Genomic DNA, 24,527 nt, shown 5'->3' with positions numbered 1-24,527 from the left:
GGAGGTCCCGCCAACTGAAGAAGACGGACGAATACTGCCACCGCCAAGTATAGAAGAAACTGTGCAATTCATCGGCTAAAAAATCATAAGTCGCCAAGAGCCGATGGATTTACCACCGAATTGGTTAAATATGGAGGCGACCAGTTACACAAAGTGGTTCATCAACTTGCGCTCAAGGTATGGGCCAGCGAATCAATGCCTGACGATTGGCAACGAGGCATTATCTGCCTTATACATAAAAAGGGAGATATCACACAGTGCAGCAACTATAGAGGTATCATGTTGCTGAATACCATCTATAAGATGTTCTCCGCGTGTGCGAGGTTCTCCGCATGTACGAGGCCAGATAAAAGCAGCAGGATCACTCTCAAGACCATAAGACATCAACAACGGTCTACGACAAGGAGATGCACTATCATGCGTCCTCTTTAACCCGGCTCTCGAGAAAGTGATCCTTGATGCTGAGGTATATGCAAGAGGTACGATCCTCTTTAAGTCCACCCAACAACTGGCCTATGCTGACGATATCGACATCATGGGAAGAACGACCCGAGAATTACAAACTGCCTTTATCCAGATCGAGCAGGCGGCACGAGATCTTGGGCTGGACATCAACGAAGGCAGGACAAAGTATATGGTGGCAGTGTCAGCACCAAAAACCAACCAACCAACAACATCAAACCGCACTGGTCAAACGGGAAGAATAAAGATAGGAGACTACAACTTTGAGACTGCTGATAATTTCTCCTATCTAGGGTCGAAAATTACTACCGATAACAGCTTTGACGATGAAATCCGCGCACGGTTGTTGTCAGCCAACAGAGCCTATTTCAGCTTACAAAAACTGTTCCGCTCGAAACGTCTCACCATAGGGTCAAAGCTCTTACTATACAAGACAATGATCTTGTCAGTGCTCATGTATTCCTCGAAGACTTGGGTTCTTAGCAAAAAAAAAAATGCGAACTCTTGGCCGCGTTTGAGAGAAGAATCCTCCGAAGAATTTTTGGCCCCCTACATGAGGATGGACGATTCCGTAGCCTACACAATGACGAAATCTATGAGCGATACCATGACCGTCAGGTTGTGGATAAAATCCGGCTCAATAGGTTATGGTGGGCGGGTCACTTAATCCGTATGGATGAGGATGATCCCACCCGAAAAGTCTATAAGGGCAATATCTATGGTAGAAAAAGAGGACGAGGCAGATCCTGCCTAAGATGGAGCGATGGCGTAGGCCAGGACGCCAGACAGTTTGTAGGGATATCGAATTGGTGTTATGGAGTTCCTTATTAAGTCAGGCCTAGAGCGGATACTGGTTGTTGCGCTGTGGATGATGATGATGACTTCATCCTCCCTATGCTTACCTTAAACTATACAGAAACTTACTTCCCTGATACGCATGCTTTTTTTAAACTCTCTAGCTTGTTGCACCTATAACGTGAAAAATTTCGGAGTGTTTTTCGCAGAGCTCGAATTTTATTTTCACAACCTCATTTCGAGTCTTTGTCGGTGTTGTACCCAATGCAGCTTAGCCCATTGACTTTCCTTCTTGCTATACTTTTGGGGATGGTATTTAACTGAATTCTCTTCATATAATGTCCTCTTTGAAATAAATAAATGAATAAATAATAATTCCAGCCAGCTACGCTTTAACATATAATGTTTCATTTCAAACCCGGGATCCCCCTTCTGGCGATAGTAAATACGCATCTGCGGAATTTTTTGTACTAGAGCTTTCTTATCAGAAAATGTCAAACATTTGTTTTTGTTTGTGTCTTTATCCTATTGCGTGCTTTTTCGTTAACTTTGTGAATAGCGAGTGATTTTCAAGAATTCTTCAGTTTACTGACTGAAAATATTCTACTCCACTAGTTTTTCTGATAAAATGGATTACAATATTCATAAAATATGCAGAGTGTGCTTGGAAGAAGGCGCTGTGACTTCAATTTTCAGCACTGAGTTTGCTATGATGCCTTCTACAATGCTAATGCTAGTGTCAAAAGTCAGGGTAGGTGAACCTTTTTCGGTAAAAGCCCAGAATGGTTCTAATGTTGTCAGTTGTAGATTTATAAAATGGATGGATTGCCATCAGTTATTTGTAATAATTGCATTTATCGCTTGGGAGCTGCATATCATTTTAAGCAAGAATGTGAAAATTCCGATATTCGACTCAGGCAGTATCTTGGGGTATTGGATCGGGGATTTGGGTAAGTTAGGTTGCTAATAGTTCTAGTTTTACTTTGTAAATCAGTTGTTCGATCATCTAACCAATAATCAGTAACTTGTTATGCATTATTTCTAATACTCTGGTTAGTATGAAGAGAAAGGCTATGAACTAATGCAAATGTTGTCTCGGCAGCTTTTTTAACTCATGAAATTTGCTGCGTAAATAGACCCTTAACTTATTCTTACAAATATTCACATTGAGAAAGTAAGTAAAATTGAGTAATTACAGATATTGCGATGCCGAGACCATGACAGATCCTTATTTAAGCGAACCATCGAAGAAAATTTTCGATGATGACGACGATGAAGATGAAGACGATAAGAAAGTTAAACTGAAGAAAAGGTGAATTTTGGTTAAAAAATATATTTTGCGTGGGTAAGCCATTAGTGATATTTTCGGTATTAATTCTACTCTATATTTAAAGTAAGCGGAGAAGCCGATACAAACGAAAGCTGCCCGAAGAACACAAGAAACGAGGTCCAAAACCTGCCCCTAAAGTATCTCAAACGTGCTATCATTGCAATAAGACCTTCAAATGTACTGCGCAGCTTCAAATGCATATAAGGTAGCTAAAGAGTTTTTCTCTATCCTATTACTAATATTTGATTATTTATTTGCTTTAGAACCCACACTGGTGAACGTCCCTACGCCTGCAATTATTGTCCACGACGCTTTGCTCAAAAATATAATCTTCTCGTCCATACCCGCACACACACTGGCGAGCGGCCATTTCAATGTGAAATTTGTAGCAAACAATTCTCAACATTAGGAAACTTCCACGCACATCAAAAAATTCACACAGGTGTTCGCGATCAAATTTGTCCTGTTTGCAATAAAGCATTCTACAGTTCCGGAGATTTAGCAAAACACATGGTGACTCATACTGGCATAAAAAACCACGTCTGCGACGTGTGTGGCAAGGCGTTTAGTCGCAATAGGGACATGGTGGCGCATAAGAAAAAAATCCACTTGAATGATCGATCATCGGAGAATTTCAAATGTCCGGAGTGCTATAAGGTTTTCGCAACTTCTAGTAATTTAAGCGCACACTTTCGAACGCACGGTGGCGGCTTGTTAATGCAACCCACATTGCAGCCACCAACGGTTCCAGCTCCAGTTGCACCTACAGCGATTGGTGGAAGTTTGAGTGGGAGCTTGGGTCCGTCGACTTTGGGTGTTGGAATTGGGCTACCACCACCTCCGCCACCATCTGCAACGGGCCTGGGAATGATATCACATTCGCAAAGTACGCTGGGCATGATGCATCCTCAGAGAATTCATCCGTATTAAAAATATAAAGATAAAACCGTAATTCTTAGTATGTTTTATTCCAATTCTAAATTGCAAATGTTTAAAATAATGTAAGCAAAAAATGTTGCGTGTAACATTCTATTAGTGTTTACGATTCAGTGACGGCCAACTTGATTTCATCTAAATATCCATCGATTGACTTTTCCAAAGCTAGAATATGTCCAGTGTTACAATTTTCGGTTCCAACGAAAGTAACAATCAGAGGTAATTTGTTCATTTGTACGATCTAGAAAGAAACAGAAAACAAGTACGTTATGAGGAATATTTGATGAGCAGCACAGTGCAAATCAAACTGATTGACTACAGATAAATTCAACCAAAAATTTGACTTAGAATTATCCGATTTAAGTCAAATATACGCCGTTTTGTTCGCAAACTTGTTGCCATTTAGAAGGCAACTTCATTATCCCCCTCCCCCCCCCCTTATAGAACCCCCTCTCCTTATTTACAAAAAACTCAGACAGCCAGTTTTCGCAGGCCTATTAGTAGCACCCAGAGCGTTTTGCCTGGACCGGAAGAGGTGGTAATCACTTGGTGCCAGGTCCGAACTATACGGTGGGTGCGATGGGACATCCCACCCGAGCTCCCGTAGCTTCTGGTGGGTCATCAAAGATGTGTGAGGCCGAGCATTGTCCTGCTGCAACACAACGCCAGTTCTGTTCACCAATTCTGGCCGCTTCTGCTCAATCGCCTGCTTCAACGGTCGAGTTGCTCACAGTAGAGGACGAAATTGAGGGTCTAGCCATAGTTGGCCAGTTTATAGTGGATGATTTTCTTCCAATCCCACCAAACAAACAGCAAAACCTCTCTGGCCGTCAATCCGGGCTTGGCAATGGTTTGGCCCGGCTCGCCGCGCTTCTTTTTCACTTGAGGTTGTCGTATGTGATCCACTTTTCATCACCAGTCACCACCCGGTTCAAAAATGGGTCGAATTGGTTCCGTTTCAGCAGTGCATCGCAGGCGTTGATTCGGTCCAAGAGATTTTTTTCCGTCAAATCGTATGGCACCCAAACATCCAGCTTTTTTGGAATCCAATCCTCTGCAAATGGTTCCAAACGTTTTTATGGTCTATACCCAGTTCCTGGCCAATCGAGCGAATGCTCACAAGCCGGTCTACTTGGATGATTTCGACGATTTTATCGGTTTCTACGACGATTGGGCCTGCCAGTACGGGGTGTATTTTCGGCATTCGCTACACCAGAATGATATTGATCGAACCAACGCTGTGCTGTGCGAATCGTTACAGTATCGGGCCCATAAACTGCACAAATTTTTTCGGCCGCCTTCGTTGCATTTTTACGTCTCAGGTAGTAAAAACGTGAAATATGACGAATTTTTTGCTTGGTGGATTCCACCTTTGACGCGCTATAACTTGAGACTGAAATGTACGATCACGACACTGTCAAAGAGACACTTGTAGCAAAGATTGTCGTCTTCAAATCGCCGTATAGTATGACCCGATGCGATAAGTACAACACAAGATATGTTTAAGTGTCACCATCTATTGACAAAATACTTCATTTCTTTTTCGCCAACCCAATATATGTAACCATGCATTCACTCAGATCCGGAAAATAGAAAGAACCAATATCTTCATTTGGATTTTGATCTTGATCCGAACCCAAGTCTACAGTATTTCAGTTACCACTTTTTTCGATCATTTTAATTTCTATATTCGACCGGGGATTTTCGAAGTATTCGTCCTCCCTTTTGAAATGTCCCGTTTGCCCAAATAAGAGCGAGGGGTTGCTTTGATTGCGATAATATTTTCTCAAGAGTCTCAGGGAGTTTGAGAGAAGAAGATACTATTTAATCTAAACCTACGAGTAGAACAGTTCGAAATGTTCTAATGGAATCCAGGCGGCGGAAGGATATGAACACGTAGCGAGGAATTTTAGTGGGAGTAGAGTAAACTTATATGCGGTAGATTAAAACCAGATGGATCCAATAATTTGAGAAGCTGATGAGTACAACGACGTAATCTCCGCATATAGAAGTAGCAAAGATCGTACAGTTCCATTGTCCCCCCCATCCCTATAGAGCCAATGTTATTTTCTAGAACTTAAAAAAAACTGTCTCGGTAGATGGAACATTGCCGAAATTATTAAAAGAAGGATCTACAGGGTTGGGAATCAAAGGTCAAAATGTATATATCATTTACCCTTAAATCGGGCGTAGCGTGTCGACCACATCAACGCCTCCTCCACTATTGTGCGCCATGTGTTTCTGGATCGAACAAATTCTGCACTGTCTTGGGATGGGAGATGAATTGCATGGGATAACCAGCAATAGGAGTGGTCACTCTTTGTAAATGTTAATATTTTGAACGACATCAAATCCAGTGCCGATGTCAGCAGAAGTAATGCTTCTTAGATATATATCGATATATATCTGCAGAGGGGAGGGGAGACCCTTTAACCCAGCGCTCTACTAGACTTGAGCGTGTTGATAGCAGAGGTGATTCCATTTCTATTTGGAGCAGTCCTTATCCGCATATTACGGTGACTAGCGAATTCATACACGAGAGGTGAAACTTCACCGGATACAGGGTTGAGAACCATGGTAAACTTCAGCTGCTTGTGAACGCGGATCAGGAGTTGACCGTTCACGTCTCTCACAAAACCACAGAACGATTTACGACCATCTGCAAATTCTATCGTAATCTGGTATACGGTTCTGAAATCTTTTTTGTTTGCTGCAGCTTTTGCTTTCATGATCGACGCAATAATTAATTTCCTTTTTCTATGGGGTAAACTACGCTCGAAGGCATTACGTTCGCCACCATATCCATCAATTAATAGCCAGGTCTTTTGATGCACCTTCAGAACTTGGCGGATAAACTGAGTAGCGCTAAAAATAAAAAGTGTTCTCAATGGCGGTCCAATGCTCATCAATATCAATATTTTCAGGCAAAGCATTTGGAACTTATGCCCTCCTATCAACAAAAAAGAGCTCTTCCACTGGTGAAAGACAGCTGGATTATGTAAGTGGTCGTTGTTAAATCTGCCTGGGTGTCGAAGCTCTTTACCCCTGAGGGAAGATACGGGCGCAACGAGTAAGCGACCATTAAACGATGAACCCTTTTTCTTCCTATATCTAGAGCGGTCAAAGGATAGTATAAGTCCCAGGGCGAAACGTGGATTGGTACCCACGATGGAGCATAAAGCCTGCGAAACATCTGCTGAACCAACACCAACAACTCTACTACCAAACCCTATCTCCACGAGGTGATCGCTGGGAGTTCTTTCTTCATTAAAAACTGCAGACGGAGAAGGATGAAGGCGAGTCTCCCGCGCCTAAAAACGGAACAAAATGTACCAAGGTTGGGGGTTGGGTAGGGCTGACAACCCTACACGGAAAACCGGTGTTACGAAGCCAAGGAAGGAGCCTCGGACAGGATGGATTTCACAACGAAGAATCCGGTACAGACTGCCGAGCAGCTAGCCGATACCCTGTCCCAATATAAGGCTGATGTAGCAGCGTTGCAAGAGATGCGATGGACAGGGATCGGTTTCTTGGAAAAGAGCCGCTATACCATATATTATAGCGGCCATCCAGTAAATCATGTGCTCGGAGTAGGTTTCTTAGTCAGCCAAAAAATGAAATCTGCTGTTATCGGCTTTGAAAACATAAGCAAACGGTTATGTACTCTGCGCTTGCGAGACAAATTTAGAAATATAAGCCTCATTAAAGTTCACACCCCTACAGAAGAGATTGCAGGGTACCAGAAGGATACCTTCTACGAGGCAGTAGAACGAACCCTCGGAGCCTGTCCCAGATTTGATATCAAAAACATACTTGGAGATTTTAGCAGCCAAGTAGGGACGGAGCCCGTATTCAGGCGATACGTTGGCTCCCATAGCTTACACGAAAAAACAAATGATAACGGACTGCGGACTATTCAATTAGCAGGGTCACACGAAATGGTTGTTGGAAGTACCTGGTTTGCACGGAAAGCGGCCCACACACGTTCGTAGGCCTTCCCAGACGGAACCACTTTCAACCAAATGGACCACGTGTTGATCGAACGCCGCCACCTCTCAATCTTGATGAATGTGAGAACATATAGGGGGGCCAATATAGACTCTGATCACTATCTCGTTGGCATGGTACTCCGAGCTCGAATAACAACATCGCCCAAAATCCCCTCTGATAATCAAGGGAGAGTTAACACTGAAGCCTTCCACAACACAGCCTTCCGCAACACCTATAAGAGGAAAATGGGTACCGGAATAACCGCAGTCAACAGAGGTCCTGGAGAGGAAGCATCAACAAATGATCTTCACAATCATCTGAAGAACGATATCATAAATAAGGCCGCAAACATACTTGGCTCCAGTCGCAAAGGGAGTTGGAACGGCTGGTTCGACAATGAATGTAAGATAGCAACGTAACAGAAGGACGCCGCATACCGAGTAATGTTGGATTCTCAAAGAACGCGCGGAGGCTTATGACGGACTCCGGCGAGCGGAGAAGCGACTTCACAGTCGGAAACAGCAACCCTCGGAGAACCAACAGTTCTGTGAACTCGAAATTACAGGGAGCAACCGCACCAGGCTCGGAAGTTTTACCAACAAAATCGGCAGGATGAAGCCTTATGCACCTCGATGTTCATCCTCCCGAGACAAAGAGAAAAATCTGATTTTCGACAGAATGGGCATATTGGAGGGATGGGTTGAGTACTTTGATGAACTGCTGAACAACTAGAATATTGGCGAGTTCCCGCCAACTGAAAACGACGGACAAAGACTTCCACCACCAAGTATAGAAGAAACAGTCCGTGCAATTCAGTAGCTTAAAAATTCGCCAGGAGCCGAAGGAATTACAGCCGAATTGGTTAAATGTGGAGGCAATCAATAACAACAAGCGTTTCCTCAACTTATGCTCAAGGTGTGAGACAGCGAATCAATGCCTGACAACTGGAAGCGAGACATTATCTGTCCCATACATAAAAAGGGAGATATCCCGCAGTACAGCAATTATAGAGGTATTACTTTGCTGAGTACCATTTATAAGATATTCTACGCAATTTTGCTAGGTCGGACATACAAAGCCCTATACGCTCAAAAAACTCGAATGGAGTAAAACCACTGGGCTTGACTGTCTCCTCGCAGAGTTATTAATGGCCACACGTTCAATTGCTGCAGATTTTTTACTTCAACTCGTACGGAACTCTTAGGAATCTAAGTGGAAAAAGCGGATAATCGATAAGATTCCAAAGGTCACTGGTTTTGAGTGGAACAATAGAGAGTCGCAGAATAGTAACTAAGGAGTGCAGGCGTGTCGGGAAGTCCCAAGGGGATTGAAGCCTCATGAATCGCATCTGAGCGCATACACTCATGATGTTGGGGCATTGATTGCCACAGGCACAGTTGAACAAGCTCAGCGCACACTGGAGGTGACGATCCGGCGAGTCAACAGATGGATGGCTGGGAATGGGTTCTCCCTAGCTCCCCTATCCAGGTTGGTGAAGCCATGATCTTCGTGAGATCGGCGATGAAATATCTCGGCATCATAATAAACATGAAAATGAGCTTTGGAGGGCTGCAGCTAGATTGTTTGCGAATTGCTGGCTGATGTCCAATATTGGAGGTCCGTTATCCATTACGCATAGTTTGCTGATGAGAGCGGGTCAGTCGCTTTTCTTTGCGGTTCCGAAATATGGGCTGACTCCTTTAGTTAGGAAATGTACCGTAATCGCCCAGCGCAAGTACCGTCTCACTATCGCGAAGCCATAAGTAATGATGATAGAAAATGTATTCCGATCGTTCTCCATGCTGCTCAGCGGAGGAGGAAAATAAGGAAGCCATCGCTTGTGAAAAGATAGCCCGCACTCTCAGCGCATGGCAGCTATCGGGGGGAACAGTTCTAAGGCAAGGTAAGGTAAGGTAAAGTTTCGAAGGATTTTGGGTTATTGTCCCAAATGCAAGGGGGGCGTTTAAGGCGGTAGTTTGTCTGAGACTGTGCGTAAATGTATTTCACTTCCCTACACAAAAAAAGGCCCGTAAATCAAAAGACTTATTTAATACAATGACCTGCGAGATGACTCCCAAGATGAAGAAAAAATGTCGAGCTCTTGAAGTATACTAACGAAAAAATCCACTCTACAATGTGGGATAGGAGTGAGGCCCAGGAACACTTGCTTTGAGGGAAAAGACGTATTACCCAAAATCTCTATCAGCCAAAAACCAACTTTGGTGCCTGAATGGTCACCTTCCCCAGGTTCACTGTCGTGGAACTTAATGAATAATTAGCCCCAAGTTGGGTTCCATTTTGGACAAGCGTTACTGTGAACGTTCATATTATTGTGCAATTAAGAAGACGGTGCTTCGTAAATCTTTGAGGAAATTGGTCCCGAATTCCAAGCAAATATCTAAAAACGGAATTTCTGCGCCTTTAAAATCATAAATCAGCCCTCGGAGAACCTCCGCAATGACTCACATGCTATTGTTCAACCTACCTGATAATTTGAATACATAGAAATAATAGTTTTATTCTTCCCAAGTCCTAGTTTGCCTGCTTGATCGGTTGCCAATGCAAATGTAGAAAACAATGACGGTGGCAGGTCTATATCCTCAATTGTTTTGTTATCTATTCTAATCAGAGGAACTCCATCACGGTCTGTGACTAGAATACAGAATAAACCGCTGACCCTTCAATGAAAATTATTTAGAAGTGAAACATTGGGAAGGACACCAATTTAATATACTTCTGCAGAAGATTTGTAAAGTATCTCTTAACGTCGTCGGTCATCTTAATACGAAAGGATCAGTGGAGCGATTCTGAGGCGAAAAACAAAAACACAATTAGCGTTGACATTTGTTTCACATCAACAGCTGTTAGAGAAGCCTTGAATCTAGTACAAAACTACTGTAGATAATGTAGTGCCAAGAATTGATTTAAATATTGTCGATAGGCATATCATTATGCACAAAGCGTAAAAACGCCACGAACTGGCCAACTTCCTTTCCGTTCACAAACCTAACCTACTCCTTCTTACCGAATCCAAACTCAACCCGAGACATAAGCTGTACATCCCAAACTATACCACCTAGTCTTCATCCCAGCCATTATTGCCCCATCCATTGAATTAACCGTCGTCTCCATCACCACCCCTTCCTCCGTCATATTCCTAGGTAGCCTCTACTCCCCGGATCAAACCTTTAATCTTGCAGACAGCTCCAACCTAGCGCAGCACCTCAAATCCCATCTAATTACCCAACATAAACATTTCTCCCTCGTGCTACACAATACATGGAACAACACCGCCATAAACGCCAATGGCAATAGGTTGCAACTGGCACTCACAGCACTTCCGACCTCTCTAGTTCATCCTTTTCCCCACCAACCAACCCACCTTCCACAGGCAAAATGTCCAGTCCTTCAAGGACCTATTCCTGGTAAGTAACCACCTCCTCATTCACCATAGCTCTCCTACCTCCCCCGAAGACCTACCCACCATCCTATGTCTGAGCAACCATGACGGAGTTGTTCTTTACTTCAACATCACTGATTGCCTCCTCAAATCCCAACCTAAACTCTTTTCGAAGTACGCGACCATCGACTGGCAACGCCTCAATTAAAACCTAGCCGACAAACTATCGGCTATCTGCCTCCCGTCCGATCCATCTCCTGCTGAAATCGACTCCGCCGCGCAAAAGTTGACGGAAATAACGCAAAGAGCCTGCAATGAAACCATCCCTCTTACACCACTAAACTACCAGGGCCTGAACACCCTCCCACCTCACGTCCTTGACCTCATCACGCAAAAAACCACCCTATGACACCAACTCCACCGAGGCAGATACGCTTCCCAGTTCAATTTCCTCAAAGCGCGAATTTGCTCCCTAAACCCTAAGCCCTTTTCTGTCCCAACTCTTCAACCTATGCCTCCTATCAACACATTTTCCCACTCCATGGAAAGAATCCCACAGCGTTCCCATCCTAAAGAAGCAACAACCGGGTAGCTACCGCCCTATCTCCCTCCTCAACTCCACATCGATAATTTCCGAACACATCATTCACGACATCATGCTCCAACACACCACCGACCACGCCATTATTCCCCTGTTCCAGTTTGCCAACAGGTATGGCCACGGGATCTCATACGCCCTACTAGTTCTCAAAACTGACATCCTCTCCCAATTAAACAATAACATCCCCACCACTGTTTGCGTCCTTCATATCCAGAAAGCCTTCGACGCTCTCTGGCACGAAGTTCTCATTTTCAAACTGTCCCACACATTTAAATTTCACCCACTACCATGCACGCTTATTCTGAATTAGTTTTCCGACCGCCAATTCCTAGTCTGCATCGATGAAACCCTATACGACGCATACAGTCCTCCTGCTGGTATCCATCAAGGATCATTTCTGTCAACAATCGTATTTTCCATATACACCGCCGATATCCCACTCCAGCACCTTACCAATTCGTCCCAAGCTGTCAAAACCATTCAATATGCTGACAACTTGATCCTGTATACCTCTTCCCGAAGTATACAATCCGCCCAAAACCGCATCAATACCACGATCCTAACCCTCAACAAATTCCTCCATTCCTGGAAACTACTCCTCAACCCCAGCAAATGTTAAGCAATCGTTTTCCGCGGTAGAGCCACTTTTACCCGCAAGAGGCTAACCGGCACCCGCATCCTCGTTATTAAAATCGGGACATCCCCCATTCCCTCCGTCTAATCCACTAAACACCTTGGAATAACTCTCAACACCCGTACCTAAAGTTCCACCATACACGATTAAAATGTACTCATAAACCATGCGGGCCTAATTTTAGCTGCCAACTTTAGGGCTTTCTTCGGAATCCCATCCAATTCCGGAACCTTATTATCCCCAATTCGTCCACAGATCCCCCTCTCCTGATTATTTTGAACCAGAGTCGTGGGCACGCTACTTGGGGTGATTTTTGTCAACGAATCTTGTTCATTACAACCTTGTAAGCAGCACCCCACGGGTTTGTATTTGCCTGAAGGCACAATTGCTTGTAGCAATGTCGCTTAATTTCCCGTAAGGCTACTCCGAAAATCGCGGTATTCGTTCCCCAACTGCCGATCTTCTCGCTTCCCTCTTGTCCTTTGGCAACGCCTCCTCGCTCGCAGACACAGAGCATCTCAACAACGCGATTTCTTGGTTCCACCAGTAGTTTGGCTTCCAACTGTGGTGAAACTTCCGTCGCGGTATTGTAGAGTCGCATGCTTCAGTTACTCGTTGACATAACTCGTTCACTTTTTCCAGCGCCTTTCCCTTCGAGTCGTAACCTCCTTCTAAAGCCGCTAAGAATGTCTCTTCCTCAAAGGCTCCAATGGACCACCCAGCTATCTTAGTTTTTCCGCTTCTGTTGCTCACTCGACTGTTGCCCCCTCCTTTCCTTATGTCGAGAAAGATGGCCTGGTGGTCACTGTGGGTGTAGTGTTCACTTATCCGCCAGACCATCCCTCTCGCCAATGAGGTACTGAGATAGGTTAGATCGACAATTGAGTCTACTCCTCTGCCTCGGAAGGCGGGCATGCATCCAGCGTTGCCTAGTACGATATCTAGCTCCACAAAAGTTTCAAGCAATCTTTGGCCCCTGATGTTTGTTACTCGACTTCTCCAGTCTAAAGCCCACGCGATGAAATAGCCGGCAATGTTTTTGGGACTGTGGTCCCTAGCATTCAACACCAAGCAGTCTAGCATCTGCTCACATTACGCTAATGTTGCACTTGGAAGAGCATAACAGCTGTAGATATTGACGCCGTTGACTTTTGTCCTTACAAAGCCGGTTCCTGGGAATACCATTGTTACTTGAATGGTTCGTCGTCTACACGCCCATATCGCCGCGTTTCCTGGTAAGTCTTTCACCCACGTAGCACAAACGCGACTTCGGTAAGGTTCACATATTACCACCACGTCCACATTCGACTCCCGAATGGTTTGCGAGAGCTAGTCTTGAGCTGCCTCACAATGGTTGAGGTTGATTTGTATCAACCTCATTTAGCCAATCTTATTGGAACGAATTCTCGCCGATTATATCTTTGAATGCGTTTTGAACAGAGTAAATTATAATTCTTTCTATAGAATATACAACGTCTAAAATAATTCTTTTGTCATTCTAAAAAGTTCAATGATCACCCATTTGTTGACTGCAACCATTTTAATTGGGACACGCTAAAAATAATTTCCAAGTCTTTGCCAAAATAAAAACGACACAAGGTTAGATGTCTGTCGTACATTTATTTCTCCTTTTCTCTGTTATAATTATCTTAAAAATAAGATAAATAAAATAAATGTAATGGTTTGTTTGTGTGTGTTCACATGATATTTTCGCTAGTCACAAACTCAAACGGATCCACTTTTCGTTATTTACCCGTTATTGAACTTAACAGGAGACGTTTATAATTTATAATACTACTACATACGTTTCCGGTGCCTCATTATGCCCTGATAACTTTAACATTGTCCACTGTCGTTATTGGTAACACACAAGTAATTCAAAGTGTAATTGGAGTTAAACTATGTTTTCATAATATTTGTAAAATTTCCTATAAATGGTAGGTTCGAATTTATTGACCAAGTTCGTTTAATAATTTAAATGTTGCGGGGCAGTTGGTTTTGCTTTCATTTTAATTTACTTTCACATCATTCGTTTACGCTAATTTAATTTAGATGTTACTCTACCACCCACTTTACTTAGTAGCAGCCTTGAGGTAAGCGATGAGATCGGCGCGTTCTTGTGGTTTTTTCAGGCCGGCAAAGATCATCTTTGTTCCAGGGATGTATTTCTTGGGATTTTCCAAATACTCAAAGAGAGTGTCTTCATTCCATGTAATGCCTTTCGCTTTGTTGGCATCTGTGTAGGCGAAACCAGCGGCTTGGCCTGTTTTACGTCCAATGAGACCGTTTAGATTGGGACCGACCTTATGTTTGCCACCGGCTTCTACGGTGTGGCATTGGGCGCACCGTTGAACGAAAATCTTCTTGCCCTTTTCAACATCACCAGCTGGAACTCCCATTTTGTAGTTTGGATTTATTTATTTTACTAGGATTGTAGTTAATCTGTAAACAGAAAACAGAAAGGGGTTAAAAATAAATGCAAGTGCATGGGGCTGTAAATTTTAAAACGTTATTGACCTTCGTCGCAAGAACCGCTTATGTGAGATAAAGAGTGAAAGATAATTAGTGACGAAACAGTTGACGATAACAGCAAGGTGATATAATAACCATTATTCAACATGCCCACACTCGTAAATTACGCAATGCTGTTTTTATGGCCTAAGAGGCTGGGATATGGTCGAATAAAGGTGAGATTTTATTTGTTAGTTCTGTAAAAAAGTGACTAATTGGATAGTAAAATTCTCACTTTTTTTGGGTTTTTTTTACTGATCGCCTTGGCTTGCTTTCAGTGCTGAAAAGGATTAACACGGGGAACCGGATCGAACATAAGTAAAAAATGGAATTTTCAAACCCCTGGGGTTGGTGGAAAAGGAGGTGGTTCTCTTCCCCAACTCCGCAATCAAATCGAGGCAATAATTGCCCACCTAATGCAGTAATTAATTGCCAGGATTGAACTCAGTGAATTTGAGAGAGGCTTGCATTTTCTTTCTGCATGTCCTTCTTGTTCAGGAATCAGTTTAGAAACTGTTATACCCACGTACGGGTCAATATATGGTTGCCTTGAACCTCTGTGATGCACTCGATTCCTGACAATATTGTTCAGCTTCCCTACGACTTTCTCAGAAACTCGTACCCTTGTCCCATATTCTGCTTGAGGTAAATAGGATAGCAACTCTGTCGACTGAATCAAAACTACGTAATGGCGCCAAGAAGCGCAGTATCTACATTGGCTTTCTCGTCGTGATGCAGTAGGCAAAGGCTCCAAGGTCTTTGGCGATCCGACCTGTGTCTGCACGGGGATCAATCTGAAGTGGTGTCCCCAGAAATTATCTGGCACCATGAGAACCCGGATAGCCATCCAAGTTCATGTGTCTCAGGAAAATTTCTGAAGCATATGCTCTCGGCGCGGTTATTGGGGTTTACGCCCTAGTGGGAGTTTCGTGTGGGTTATGGTTACGTCCACATCGCGCACAGTGGACTTTCGGGTCTTAAGCTTGGAGTTGCGCTCACAACTCAGATGCTATACTCCGTAATTCGGTAGAGACTTTGGGTAGATCTTGCATACATCAACATGACTGCTGAGCTTGGTATAGCTTAGTTAAAAATGGTACCGTTAGGTTTGTCACAACGAGGTTCTGATTGTAGTCTCAAAATCTATCTGTGCCTAAATACCGCGGAAAGTCGCGGTTAACCAACCCGACATAATCATATACATAGTTCTGGAGCGATTCACTAGCTGCCTACCCTGGGATAGTGAGTTCCGTTGCGCAATTTAACCCACATTGAAGTTAATGCTTTTTTTCAGAATGTGAGCTAGCCACTGCTACTTCTGCCTTCACATTAACACTTCCACAGGTATATGGTTAGGCTAGAGTACCCTGACATGAATTGTTGAAAGCTTGAAGTTTTTGAGTAGCAACGGTGACCACTTTCCATATGCTACTCCCACACAGCATACAGAGAAAACATTGTTACAATGTTACACTTCCAGCGAAGGCGAATTTTGCGCTGTTAATACACCAAGCCACACCAAATTCGGTTCCGTTATCGGCAGAATCGATTCCTGCTAATACAGATTTCTCGATGCCTTCGATATTTTGCCCTCTAATGCAAGCAAGGTGAGAGCTTTGGGTTTGTTGGTTTGCTTTCAATCCGACTATGCTGGCTTCCTTTTCCAAATATAGAGCTATTTCGCCAGGACGCATGACTCGAGAGAAGGCGAAAAAACAAAAATGATTATTTGAGCTACAATTTTTGCGATAGTAGAAGCATACAAATTCTCTTGCAGTTGTCGCATTCCAGCCAGTTTGAAATTTTAAGAATCTTAATAATCATCCCTTCTTCCATTCTCTGGCAAAGACCTAAGGTCCTTAGAACTTCCGAATAAGTAGAAGTACCTGGAGGGAGATCTTTGGCTTTATTCGATTTGACGGCAAAGATAACGTGTGTGTTTGGAGGAGCAGTCCATATTCCGTAGAAGACAGATGATTATTCCCGGGCCAGGCGGTCATTAGGGCGAGCATCTTTGCGAGACAGATTTGCTGGAAGTGGAAAATGTGCCAGTTAGTATGAGAACGCGCAGCGGCGATTGAATGGATTAGGACCCAGACCTCGAAGACCAGCAAAAAAGTAGATTTAACCGCAAGCTTGGTATACAATCGCTATTATGGCCTTAAACCTTTTCCCTCAAAACTTCAGCTCTCTTTCCCACCATATTCTTTGAATAGAACTGCTGCTTGTGTAAATAATAAGAACTTCACATGCAATCACATGAAGCACAACTTTATTCTCCAGCTTCATGATAAACCCGAAAAACCCCGTTTGAACTTGGAACTACTGTTCGGCGTTTCTAAGAAAACAATCTCGCCCCTCCTGGTGGAAATCGGCATGATGAAAAACTTGGACAAGTGACCGATGCGCAGAAACAAGAGACAACTTCTTCTGATTCGCATCAATATATGGTTGTCATTCACCTCTTACTGGAGTGTAGCGTCTCAATTATGCCTACACGCCATCGTATACGGTTCGCTGAAAAGCGCTCCCCGGGACCCATTCGTAAGCGGATTGAAAGAGGAAGTTCCACTGTATGGCGGAAGCGGAATTGTCGTCCCTCGTTAATGTGTGACTTATACATTTCCGCCTTCTGAACAACTACTCCACGAGTAATTGCCCTGGGGGGCAACCAAAATTTTTCTTCAAAATAGTACCAGGCCAGCGTCCTCCGCAAACAAATGTTGATGAAGGTTTGAAACTTTGGAGTAACAGTGGAGGTCGCTTTCCATGTTCTTGGTGTTGAGCCTTTTCAGATATTAGACATGGGTACAATCTGTAGCATAAAACGATGCTTCCTAGATATACAATCGATTGACGCTTTTGATGCTCTACTCATTCCTGCAATTAGGGAGAGTACGGTGACCCGTCAGACTAAGAAATTGTGTTTTGTTGGTGTTCTTGAGTCCTACTCTACTTGTCCCAATCGGCCAAGGTCTATAATCTAATGGGAGAGTTTACGGATGTCATCAGCGTAGTTGAGGAAACATGTCGTCGTTCATCGAAGTCTTCCATGTCCTTCAGACAAGACACCACGAAGAACGTCACCGATGGCAAGAAATAATCTCGATGGAAGCGAGCTCCGCTTTGCACCCCAATTTCTTCTAAGATTTTACCTTGATGCATGACTACAACTTTCAGACCGTTGATAATTTCTCCTATCTAGGGTTGAAAATAACCGATAACAGCTATGACAATGAAATCCGCGCACAGTTGTTGGCAGCCAATAGAGCTTATTTCAGCTTGCAAAAACTTTTCCGCTCGAAACGTCTCACCATAGGGTCAACGCTCTTACTGTACAAGACTATGATCTTGCCAGTTCTCATGTATTCCTCGGAGACTTGGGTTCTTAGCAAGAAGAATTGCGAACTCTTGGCCGCGTTCGAGAGAAGAATCCTTTCAAGAATTTTTTGCCCCCCTACACGAGGATGGACGATTCCGTAACGTAGGTTGCGGTGGGGGGATCATTTAATCCGTACGGATGAGGATGCCCGAAAAATCTATAAGGGCAATATCTATGGTAGAAAAAGAAGACGAGGCAGACCCTGGCTGAGATAGAGCGAAGGCGTAGGCCAGGTCGACAGCTTTTAGGGATATCGAATTGGTGGGCCTTGGCATAAAACCGGGATGTTTGGATACCAATTGTTGCGTCATTGATGATGATGATTGCAACATGTGACAAAGAATGGATTATGTACGATAATCACAGACGTTCGTCGCAGTGCGTTAATGAAAATGAACTATAAAAATATTTTTTTCTTCGGTTGTGTGTGTTGTTTTTCCGGCTTATTTTATAATGAAAAAGAAAAAAGGCAAATTTTATTTTTTATTGCCGAATAGTGAGGTTTTTATTCCTCATATACCGGTATTTCGAGGACCAGTTGTCCTCTTCCCCAGTGAGTTTTTGTCTTCAGATAAAAACGACTAGGCGAAATTATGTGATATCTTGCTGTCACCTTCTTGCCGGACAATACTGACCGTGGCAAAACTCCAGGAGTTGACTTTGGAAATTCTGCGTCGCACCACAGACCTTGCATACACTAATTACAACTTTTGTTGGAAATTGGACGATTTTAATTTCGAAGGGGCTGTGAAGAGGGCATCATTGAAGATGTTCCTATCGCAACTTCTCTACATTGGAAACAATCCTCGATCAATAGAAGGACATCTGCTGGCTCATCATTAACGTGGAGTGCTATACCACTGACAGCTCAACATCTTCATCTGTTATCTTCCAACTTCTCATGCGATAGAAATCTTCTATTAGGCCTACAAATAAGTTCTGTCGGTTTTCACAATAGATGGCGTAGCTTGTTTTTTATTCCATTGATCCACATTTCCAAACATTCATCGGAAAGCACTGTCAATAGGCACAAACGTCAGTATAAATTATTTAATTGAAGTGTAAACAACAATACTTTTTTCATCAACGAAAATGGCCAATTTTGTACCAAATAATGTGTTTTTGCGGGGAGTTCTACTTCATTATTTCAATATGAAGAAAAAAGCAACCGAAAATCATCGCATTTTGGTGGAAGTTTATTGTGACCATGCTCTATCTGAACGAACGTGTCAGAGGTGGTTTGGACGGTTTAAAATTGGCAATTTTGACTTGGAAGACGAAGAGCGCGCCGGACGGCTAACAATTTTTGAAGATGAAGAATTAGAGACATTGCTCGACCAAGATCCATCGCAAACGGAAGAAGAACTTGGAAAAACACTTGGAGTCACTCAGCAAGCCATTTCCAACCGTTTAAAAGCAACGGGAATGATCCGAAAGGTCGGAAGTTGGGTTCCGTATGAACTGAAGCCAAGAGACGTCGAACGCCGTTTTTTCACGTGCGAACATCTGCTCCAACGACAAGAAAGGAAGGGTTTTCTGCATCGAATAGTTACTGACGATGAAAAGTGGATCCATTACGATAATCCCAAGCGTCGGGCAACGTGGGGATACCCCGGCCATGCCTCATCATCGACGGCCAAAGCGAATATTCATGGTGAGAAAATCATGCCGTGTATATGGTGGGACCAGCTGGGTGTGGTATACTATGAGCTGCTAAAACCGAACGAAACGGTCACGGGCAAACTCTTCCGACGTCAAATGATGCGTTTGAGCCGCGAACTCAAGAAAAAACGGCCGCAATACCAGCAAAGGCATGATAAAGTTATTTTGCAACATGACAATGCTCGTCCACATGTTGCACAGCCCGTTAAAACATATCTAGAAACGTTGAAATGGGAAGCCCTACCCCACCCGCTGTACTCTCCAGACATTGCTCCTTCTGATTAGCATTTGTTCCGGTCGATGCAGCATGGCTTGGCTGACCAGCACTTCTCCAATTACGACGAACTCAAAAAATGGCTCGATGAGTGGATAGCGGCCAAGCAGGCCAATTTTTGGCGCGATGGTATCTATGAATTGTCTGAAAAATGGAAGAAAGTTGTGGCTAGCGATGGGCAATACTTTGAACAATGAATGTATAACCAATTTTTCACAATAAAGCTTCAAATTTAAAGAAAAAACCGACAGAACTTATTTGTAGGCCCTATAATAAATCAAAATTATAGAAGTGGCTGGAATTTAAACCGGGAACAGGTGTAAAGAAGCTTTTAGGTGAATAGCTACTGAAAGCGAAAGCATAATAGTTGGGATTCACGGAAGCAGCCACATCGGGAGTAGTAGTTTTATTTATCGGCGTAATATGATGGGGTGGGAGGACGAAGGGGAAATGTATTTCTTCTCGAGCAAAATATTTTCCAGAATTCTGGAAAGAAATGTGTGGGAAGAAGTTTTTTTGTTATGTTTTGTGGTTCCGGTCCAGCCGTTGACTAGAGGGGAGCTGCGGTTTTCAGCTGGTTAGGCGTCGGTTCTTGCCTTGACGGGGCTGGTAATTATCCGTACGCAGATCTTAACCGGGTAAGCTGCTCATGTAACCATAGAACAAGTTAGTATAGACACAGTGCCCAATTTCTGTTTGGGGATCACCCTAGATGGCTACTTGAGAGGAGTTCTCACTGCTGGGTGGCCCTTGTGGTGCTCATACTGAATGGAATAGATTAAATTCAATAGGTTCTCTGGAACTATTTCAAGACACCACTAATGACTGAATAAAATTTAGGAATGTTCAGGCTATAGTTCATTCATTATTATTATTCTGTTAAGGGAAAGTCGCACCGCGTCCTTGAAGAACTACAGTCTGTTACATAAGAGCGTGGTCACTGTTACACGTAGATAAAAAATCAGAGCGTCCTGTTTCTTTTTCTATGACATAGAGGGCACCTCAGTCCTTCATGCTTTTTGTAAAAAGTCAGCTCTCTGTCAAATTTAGTCTTCAATTGAGTGGTTTTTCGAAATGAGTGCTGTTTACGCCTCTCGCTTTGAGGCAATTTTTCTATGTTTGCATGAAAAAGGACCCAAATTAACTCAAACTGCTGCTGCGAAGGAAAACTTGGACCGCGATTGGAGCAACGTAATTTTTTCTGATGAATCCTCCTTCTGGGCATTTCCGAGCATGAAACACGCCTGGACAACCTCCACCAGTAAGATGCTTCAACGGACTGTTAAACACCCCGTCAAGGTCCATGTTTGGGGATGCTTCTCAAACAAAGGTTTCGGTACTTTGTTCTTATTTACCGAGAATTTAAATGCCGAAAAAATGAATAAAATATGTCAAAAGGCTTTGTTACCATCTGCTAAGCAATGGTATATCAAGAAAAATGAAAGCTGGATCCTTCAAGAGGACAACAATCCGAAACATCGGAGTCGAGCGTGTAGCGAGTGGAAGGCGCAAAACGGAGTTGTCACTTTAGATTGGCCATCTCAGTCACCGGATGAGAATTCCCACTATGATTCGGAGGTTATTTTTGGTGAGGTTTAAAGAATCCTTTGTGCGTATGGGTTCGTATCCCCCAATAAGCACCCTGGACTGCTCCATCCCTGGTAGGCCCGGCCAGTATAGTTCCCTCAACCATTCCTCTTCATTTCTTAGATTCATAGCCATGAAACCGTTTCCGATTCCACAGAAGGGTTCTGGCCCGTGTAAAAGCGTCCCTGCTCCCTTCTTGGCTAGTTCGTCCGCTGTCTCGTTGCCTTCCCACCCAGCATGGCCTGGAACCCAAAGTAACCAGACTTTGTTGGACGAGCCGAGTGTATTCAGTCCCTCAAGGCATTCTCATACCAGTTTAGAGTTCACTTGGTTGGACCTTAGTGCCTTGATCGCTGGATAGCTATCGGTGAGAATAGCTATGTTCCGCCCCCTATAGTTCCTTTGCAAATTAAAGGAGGCACATTTGTCTATGGCGTATATTTCCGCCTGGAATATGCTAGTGTACCTGCTCATTGGCTCAAAGTACATTTTCCTTGGACCAATAACACCGGCACCCGCTCCCTCTGCTGTGAGGGATCCATCAGTGTGTCAAGTAATCAGTTGCTGGTTTAAGCCGTATGTCGCAGCCACGCTCTCCCAGTTTGCCTTTTTACTCCAACGTGTTTCAAACTTCTTATCGAAGTGTATAGTTTACTATTCTATGTTTCAATATAAGAGAAAACGAGCATGAACCAGATCATTTCAACCAGAAACCAGTCGACAGAATTTCCGTTGTCTCTTAAAAATTACAACACCCATTCGTTCACCGCTTGCTACACTAATTTAATTGTAAGTGTGAAGTCAGCACGAGACGTGCGCTCACCTTTTAATTATCATTCGCAAGCTAAATAATAAGAAGACTCGTATTACCTAATGTGATTTCAGGCGATTGAAAGTGCTACCAAATGATAAGAACATTCGAGTGTACAATCAAGGTTACCCATTCTCTCGGCAGACAATCATATGTTTCAAATTATGTAATTTAGACCCATTAATACTCGTGAATGTGACACGGGCATGGCAATAACCGACGACGTAGACAATGAGGAACGTGATCAACTACTAGTAAACGAGGCGTCCCTAAAATTTTATAACACTTACGTCACATTCCCATTATTTCCGCGCGGAATCAACCCTTGTCTGTTTGCTACTTTCTGATATCCCCCACAAATATTACTGGACATATATGAACTTCAATTAGCATTTTTTAAACCATTTTTCCCTGGGAAGTTACAAGAAAAAAACATTAGAATCGATTGATTGCCATAAGTGATTACATAATCAATTATTGTCGTGATTATTGCATGCACATGTCTGGAATGCTACAAAGTCAAGCAATGTTTGCTTTTTATCTTATCGGCAAAGCCCTAAATTACCGAGAAATGCCATTATTCCATGCGTCCCATGAAAAGTCCATTGAAATCCACTTTGCACTAGGATTACAACTAGTAAAGGCAGAACACTCTCAATGGGAAGTGAATGCGCAAACGCATGGCCCGTGGACCTTGCGAGTAACTCAATCTGATAAGAAGAGAGCAAACTCGACAATGAAATCGAGGGGTCGCCTGGAAGCGTGGCTCCCAAAAGGGGTAACAATGCACATGCAATCTGTCCCAATCGACTCATTGCATTTCCCACAAAGAAAACTCGAAATAGGTGGGAAAATCGATCGTCTCCTCCGCGAGGGCGAACACATTGCAAAGACCTTGTACGAAATAGCACAGCCAAAAGTTCGCGTCCGCCCGCTTAGCAAGTGTGTGCCATTGGGCGCGATGCCAACCTGACGACAAGGCTTAGAGTTCGTAGAAAATCACGAATTACGTAAGTCACACAATTCTCTCCACGAAGACGAAACTCTTCTAGAAGTTGTCACGGGAAACCCCGTTCGTTCGAAGTTTCCAGGACTACTTTGTATCTATGCAGTTTTCTTATCTCATGAAATCTCCGCGTTCTTAATGAAATCGTCTCCATTCCAAAGGTTAAACACGTGCTGGTTTAGTGAGTGGTGGGTCGACGTCACCGCTCTTTCCAGCTCAGCTCGGCGGGTTGACACCGACCTACTTTTGGCGAACTTGTAACTACATTTTATGCCTTTCGCGGAATTTCTCGTGACTTTTCCGTGTTGCAGGCACATATCCCGGAGCCACTGCACTAATTTATATATTCTACTCTCTTTATGTAACTGTTAAGTGACGGTTATGTAATTTTCGTTAACGATTCTCAAAAAAATCGAACTATTCAGTATTCTTCTCACACAAATTTGTACTTGCGAAAAATGTCACCTCGTCCGTTTGTCACCACTTAATTGATGTCCTCAATTTATGAAAATTTATAAAACTTAATCCTTAAATTAGAAGGAACTCGGCTACTTACATTTAACACTAACGTCAAGAACGGACTGGTTCTTGTGAATCAAATGAAAGCACGCGGCGCAGACTGGCGAGGGAGCTTTCCGCGAATGTGCTAAAAGGGATGACTTCGAAGCGCGAAACGTCATCGACGGGGGTTCGGTTTAGTTCTATTGATTGAATGGACGAGTTGAACTACTCGAATGCAGATGGCGGATGCGTCGATGGTGTTTTTTTTTAAATATTTCATTTGATTTTATTTTTTGATAGTGGTTTAGATATAAACAGTAAAGATTTTGATGTGCAGGGTTTATGATGACTGGCGAGGCATTGTGTGTCCCAAACATAATAAGGAAGATCTCATGCAGAGCAGCGTGATAGATGTATCACGTCACACACACGTGAGTGTCACTTTAGCCAGTAGAATCGCTTGGCATGTCAGTGAGGACTATACTCACAGCGACCACCAGGCAGTCTGCATAGAGATCAAGGGGGGATCGAGCTCGAAAAAGAGTTTTCGCAGAATGCCGGGTGGTATGCTTGGCTGGACAGTGAAAGCGTTCGAGAGGGACACGTTTTCCGCGGTGCTCAAATCCGACATATCCCTGAATGGTA

General features: G+C 43.4%; 3 protein-coding genes across 4 annotated transcripts; 1 reads left to right on the top strand and 2 right to left on the bottom strand.

Moving 5' to 3' along the window:
• The first annotated feature begins 1,758 nt into the window (after positions 1 to 1,758).
• On the top strand, positions 1,759 to 3,539 carry LOC119647007 (zinc finger protein 628). Its single transcript, XM_038047745.1, has 5 exons — positions 1,759 to 2,008; positions 2,065 to 2,207; positions 2,456 to 2,569; positions 2,652 to 2,792; positions 2,851 to 3,539. The coding sequence occupies exons 1-5, from the start codon at positions 1,886 to 1,888 to the stop codon at positions 3,515 to 3,517; spliced, it is 1,188 nt and encodes a 395-aa protein (XP_037903673.1). The 5' UTR covers positions 1,759 to 1,885; the 3' UTR covers positions 3,518 to 3,539.
• On the bottom strand, positions 3,537 to 10,392 carry LOC119647008 (ragulator complex protein LAMTOR3 homolog). Its single transcript, XM_038047746.1, has 3 exons — positions 10,248 to 10,392; positions 9,999 to 10,191; positions 3,537 to 3,764 (listed from the first exon to the last, which is right to left on the bottom strand). Exons 1-3 carry the CDS (start codon positions 10,289 to 10,291, stop codon positions 3,627 to 3,629), a joined length of 375 nt encoding a protein of 124 aa, XP_037903674.1. The 5' UTR covers positions 10,292 to 10,392; the 3' UTR covers positions 3,537 to 3,626.
• Positions 10,393 to 13,748: 3,356 nt separating this feature from the next.
• On the bottom strand, positions 13,749 to 24,063 carry LOC119661102 (cytochrome c-2). Of its 2 annotated transcripts, none has more exons than XM_038070291.1 (2): positions 23,938 to 24,063; positions 13,749 to 14,590 (listed from the first exon to the last, which is right to left on the bottom strand). In XM_038070291.1, the coding sequence occupies exon 2, from the start codon at positions 14,545 to 14,547 to the stop codon at positions 14,221 to 14,223; it is 327 nt and encodes a 108-aa protein (XP_037926219.1). In that variant the 5' UTR covers positions 14,548 to 14,590; positions 23,938 to 24,063; the 3' UTR covers positions 13,749 to 14,220. The 2 variants fall into 2 exon arrangements, with proteins under 2 accessions (XP_037926219.1, XP_037926220.1); XM_038070292.1 differs by lacking the exon at positions 23,938 to 24,063 and adding an exon at positions 23,847 to 23,871.
• Between the last annotated feature and the right edge of the window lie 464 nt (positions 24,064 to 24,527).

This window comes from Hermetia illucens, chromosome 1, assembly GCF_905115235.1.
Source record: "Hermetia illucens chromosome 1, iHerIll2.2.curated.20191125, whole genome shotgun sequence".
Classification (NCBI taxonomy): Eukaryota; Metazoa; Arthropoda; class Insecta; order Diptera; family Stratiomyidae; genus Hermetia; species Hermetia illucens.
The sequence above is the reverse complement of the archived record's forward strand: the minus strand, read 5'-3'. Positions and strand labels throughout refer to the sequence as shown.